Raw genomic sequence first — 5,235 nt, 5'->3', positions numbered from 1 at the left:
GCCATGACCTCTCCAGACTCCACTGTGCCCCCATCCCTGTTTTCCAGATGCCCCACCCCAACCCCACTAAATGTTGGCCTTTTGTCCCTGAACACAGCCACAGTTTGCTGTTTCGAATCATCGCGACCCCACGCAGGCCCCAAGCAAACCTTAGCCAGCCTTCTGCACCCAGCCTTGTCACTTTTTCAGTCAGTTTCCTGCCGGCCAGCACTCTAGCTGGAAATAATGGTTGTTTTCTCCAAGCTTCTGGAATACTTCGTAGAAATCTTTGTTTTGCTCTTACTCTGCATCTCTGTGTCTGTCAGGGGCAGCTACATTTTCTCTTGACTCCGTACTTTTTGTATACCCAACCCACACACACACACGCACACACACACAAAGATGTGTTGCCCGGTCCCAACTCATATCTCCAGATTAGGCCTCCACTATAGCCTTTTTTCCTGACCCTCTGTTCTGAGTTCCAGCTGCATAGTGCCTAGCACACAGTCTGTATTCAGTGAATGAACACATGAATCATGGAATCTTAGATCTAGAGTGGACCGTGCATCTCATCAGATCTCAGTAGCTAAGACCAGGGAGAGGACACCTGAGGGTCACTGAGGAAGACAGGGGCTGTGCCACCCTGTCTCCCAAGCCATGCTGTCTGTGCACCACACGCCTGTGTTCTGAGCACTGCCTGCCTGTGACATTTGTGTAGGCTGTGGCCTGCCATTGGACAGACTTGGAGGATGCCCCTAGTGCACACCTGGCCCTGCGCTGTGTCCCGGGCCAGGATGGGGTAGCTAGGATGCCTGAGATGAGCTGCTTGTCCTCTGGAGGTTTTCAGCTGGGTTCACGTCACTCCCTGTAGAAAGCTTAGTGTCCCCTGAGCAGCACAAGCAGGAAGCACGTTGGGAGCTCAGGGGAGGAAGAGAGCAGGGGAAGGTGGGAGAGACAGGGACTGCGACGCCAAGGAGAGGAGAGGACACGCCTGGGGATGCAAAGGGCAAGAGCAGAGACCTGTGGGGAGGGCCCAGGATATGGGGACAAATTGGATGGGATAATTGGGTTAAAGTGGAAGAGACATGGATACAAGGTAAGGTAAAGATCAAGTTGGTGTGGGTTGGGGGAGTAATAGAAGGAACATCTTTGATGCCTCCTAGAGTTAGGGGGCTTTGTCCTATAGTTCAACAAAGGACACTTTTTTTTTGTTTGCTTGTGTGTTTTTGAAATTTTTTTGTTTTTAAAAATTACTGTTTTTGTTTTTGAGATAGGGTCTCGCTCTGTCTCCCAGGCTGGAGTGCAGTGGTGCAATCACAACTTCCTGCAGCCTTGACCTCCCTGGCTCAAGCCATCTTCCTGCCTCAGCCGCTCAAGTTGCTGGTACCATAGGCGTGTGCCACCACCACACCTAGCTAATTTTTTTTTTTTTTTTTTGGTAAGAGATGGGGTCTCACCATGTTGCCCAAACTGGTCTTGAACTCCTGGGCTCAAGTCATTCTTACACCTTGGCCTCCCAAAGGGCTGGGATTACAGGCGTGAGCCACTGTGTCCAGCCAGAATTCTGTGTGTGTGTGTGCGTGTTTTGAGACAGAGACTTGCTCTGTCACCCAGGCTGCAGTGCAGTGAAACAATCTCAGCTCACTGCAACCTCCACCTCCTGGGTTCAAGCAATTCTCCTGCCTCAGCCTCCCAAGTAGCTGGGATTACAGGTGTGCACACCACGTCCAGCTAATTTTTGTATTTTTAGTAGAGACGGTGTTTCACCATGTTGTCTAGGCTGCTCTCAAACTCCTAACCTTAAGTGATCCTCCCACCTCAACCTCCCAAAGTGCTGGGATTACAGGTGTGAGCCACCGCGCCCGGCCCAGGACTCCTTTTGAATGTCAAAATATTTCAGGCAGCTGGGCACGGTGGCTCATGCCTGTGATCCCAGAGCTGAGGTGGGCAGATCACTTGAGTCCAGCAACTCAGGGCCGACCTGGGCTATTATATAGCGAGACCCCTTCTCTACAAAAACACATATGTATATATTTAAGACATTCTACTCTCCGTTTCTGCAGTAGTCTTTCAGCTGTTGATTCAGAAAAAGATAGAGACACATTTGGACTTTAGGACCTCCTTGCAATAACTGCAGTCCCTCAGCAGCACAGGAAGCATCAGTTGGGAGCCATTGGTAAAAGCATCAGGGGTCACTACCCACAGAGCTGTCTGGCATCTTGGCCAGCGACTACCCACAGGGTAGACTACTGGTGAGGAAGTGGGCCCAGGACAGTCCTTAAGAAGAGGAGTTTCTTGGGTTCTCAGCTTTGCCCTTTTTCTTTCCAGGGGCATACGGGGGCCTCTCAGACCGCCCCTCGGCATCCATCTCCCCCAGCTCTGCCTCCATTGCCGCTTCCCATTTTGACTCGATGGAACTGCTTCCCCCAGAGTTGCCCCCCCGCATCCCCATTGAAGAGGGACCCCCAGCAGGGACAGTTCATCCCCTCTCAGCCCCCTACCCTCCCTTGGACACTCCGGAAACAGCCACAGGTACCGGAGGTGTGAGTGTGCATGTCTCCAGGCTTGGGTGCCTGCCTTCCTGACCACCCCTCCTGGGATCCCGAGGGAGCTGGCCCGGGGGAGTTGGGGACGCGTGCGGGGAGCAGGCGCCTCGAGGGGAAGGCAAGGCTTTTTTCTCCCAGGATGGGGGAGGCTGCCCTGACACCCCGGTTTCCCTCCCTCTCTCCTTCCTGAAGGGTCCTTCCTGTTCCAGGGGGAGCCAGAGGGCGGTGAGGGGGACCAGCCCCTCTCAGGGTATCCTTGGTTCCACGGGATGCTCTCTCGGCTCAAGGCTGCGCAGTTGGTGCTGACTGGTGGCACTGGCTCCCACGGTGTCTTCCTGGTGCGCCAGAGTGAGACAAGGAGGGGTGAATACGTCCTCACCTTCAACTTCCAGGGCAAGGCCAAGGTGAGCCACCCTTCAGGAAAGGCTCTGTTTTGTGCAGAGTTGGCGGTGGGGTGGCGGAGTGCTGCCGGGGGAGGGGGTTTGTACCTGGCAGGGTCTTTGCCTCCTACCTCACCTCACCCGTCCCGCCCTCAGCACCTGCGTTTGTCGCTGAACGAGGAGGGTCAGTGCCGGGTCCAGCACCTGTGGTTCCAGTCCATTTTCGATATGCTCGAGCACTTCCGGGTGCACCCCATCCCTCTGGAGTCAGGAGGCTCCAGTGATGTTGTCCTTGTCAGCTATGTCCCATCCTCCCAGCGACAGCAGGGTGAGCAGAGCAGGTCTGCAGGGGAGGAGGTGCCCGTGCACCCAAGAAGTGAGGTGTGTGTGCCAGAAAGATGGGGCGGGGGGGCTATGACAAGGAGAAGCTTTGCTTGGGAGAGCAGGGTAGAGGAGGCTGCTGTGCCTGGGGGTTTGGAAGGGAAAGAAATGTGCTGATAGGACACAGGAAGGCAGAAGGCTCCTGGCTGGAGCCGGGGCGGCAGCTGAGAGGTGGGCGGGCGCATCCCCATTCCATCGGATCCTCTGTTCCATTGTCTGTCTGTCTCCTGGACCCATCCTGGCCTCGTCTTTGCCCACCATCGCAGCCTGGCCTTGGGCCTGCCCTTCCCGGGGTCGCTCGGTCTGATCCCCCTCCCTCCTCCCTCAATGTCTCATGTCCCTGTCTGATCTCTCCCTTTCCCCTGCCCCACCGTCCCATCTGTCCCCACGTTGCCCCTCCCCCCAGGCCGGGAGCAGGCTGGGAGCCATGCGGGGGTGTGCGAGGGAGATGGATGCCACCCCGATGCCTCCTGCACCCTCATGCCCTTCGGAGCGAGTGACTGTGTGTAAGTGTGGTCCTCCTCTCACCACCGCCCATGATCCATCTTCCATGGATGGGGGGTTGCTCAGGAGATGGGATGTGGGGAGACAGCCACGTTCCTGGAGGGCAGAGTGAAGGGGAGGCTGCGGCAGGAGCTCACCTGCCTCCACAATTGGTCTGTTTTCTTACCATTCCTATCCAGAACCGAACACCTCCCATGACCCACCCCAGCCCCCTGAACCCCCTTCATGGACAGATCCCCCACAGCCTGGGGCAGAAGAGGCGTCGAGGGCGCCAGAAGTGGCGGCAGCAGCAGCCGCAGCAGCCAAAGAGAGGCAAGAGAAAGAGAAAGCGGGCGGTGGAGGGGTCCCGGAAGAGCTGGTCCCCGTGGTTGAGCTGGTCCCCGTGGTTGAATTGGAAGAGGCCATAGCCCCAGGCTCGGAGGCCCAGGGCGCTGGGTCTGGTGGGGACTCGGGGGTGCCCCCAATGGTGCAGCTGCAGCAGTCACCACTAGGGGGTGATGGAGAGGAAGGGGGCCACCCCAGGGCCATTAACAACCAGTACTCCTTCGTATGAGCCGACCCCACCCACTCCACCCTTTTTAAGCCCCCCCACCCAGCCCTGCTCGTGAGATTGGGCTGAGTAGGGACAGAGGAGGCCGAAATCCCTCCCCCATGCTTCCTGACCCTTGTCGGCCAAGGGCATCTTCGATGGTACAAGCAGAGGCTCAAGAGAGGCTCCCGTCACACACTACAGGTCCCCTCCCCAGGGCAGGGGATTTGGGCTCTATGAGCTCCTTGAGGGGCTCTTCTGGTCAGCCCCACCCTGGGGGCCATTTCCCCATTAACCACCCCCAGCCCGAGGCAGGGTGAGGGGGAAGGGCTGTCAGTTACATTAAGGTGGTTGTTGTTGTTGTTTTAAACAAAATGGAGAAGCATAAATAAATAAAAAGGTTTATCTCGGTTCTATCATGATGGCTATGGCCAGTGTTTGCTATGGGGACTGGGGCAGTTGGGTTGGGAAGGCGGCTCACTCAGTGCCCACAGGCCAGAGGGCTGCCCCAGGCTGAGTCCCTGTCACTGTGCAGTGCTGTGCTTTCGGTGCCATCCCTGTCTCTGACAGCCTTGTTTGTGGAGCGCTAAATGATGCTCTTGGGGTCTCCTGTGAGTTCTTGTCATGGAACGGTGCTGTGAATGGCAGGCATAGGGATCTCCAGCGGCCCTTCCTACCCTAGAGAGAGCTGGCAGTGAGAGATGGGGGACACGGTGGCTGTGCTGGGAGAGATTGAATGTGGCAGTCGCAGAGGGGGCCGATGCCCCCCTTCTCAGAGCCAAGCTGGGGGGTGGACGGCAGAGAGCACTGGCTTCTGTCCTGGTTTTGCCACTCACTAGCCTGGGCAAGGCGTAGCCACGCTGGGCCTGAGCATTCTCATCTGTGACATCTGAAGTTTCATCTGCTGACATGGTTT

At 56.8% G+C, this 5,235-nt stretch overlaps 1 protein-coding gene across 1 annotated transcript in view; it reads left to right on the top strand.

Annotated features, from left to right (window-relative positions):
• Positions 1-4,741, top strand: part of SH2B1 (SH2B adaptor protein 1) — a 10,868-nt gene extending 6,127 nt beyond the window's left edge. Inside the window, exons 4-7 of the mRNA XM_011982541.1 lie at positions 2,287-2,511; positions 2,718-2,929; positions 3,062-3,233; positions 3,970-4,741. Of these exons, the coding sequence (XP_011837931.1) occupies positions 2,287-2,511; positions 2,718-2,929; positions 3,062-3,233; positions 3,970-4,343 (983 nt within the window). The 3' untranslated portion in view covers positions 4,344-4,741. The remainder of the gene's footprint in view (positions 1-2,286; positions 2,512-2,717; positions 2,930-3,061; positions 3,234-3,969) is intronic.
• The last annotated feature ends 494 nt before the right edge of the window (positions 4,742-5,235 follow it).

The sequence above is a fragment of the Mandrillus leucophaeus genome, unplaced genomic scaffold (genome assembly GCF_000951045.1).
Source record: "Mandrillus leucophaeus isolate KB7577 unplaced genomic scaffold, Mleu.le_1.0 Scaffold24, whole genome shotgun sequence".
NCBI lineage: Eukaryota > Metazoa > Chordata > Mammalia > Primates > Cercopithecidae > Mandrillus > Mandrillus leucophaeus.
This window is presented reverse-complemented; position numbering and strand designations above follow the sequence as displayed.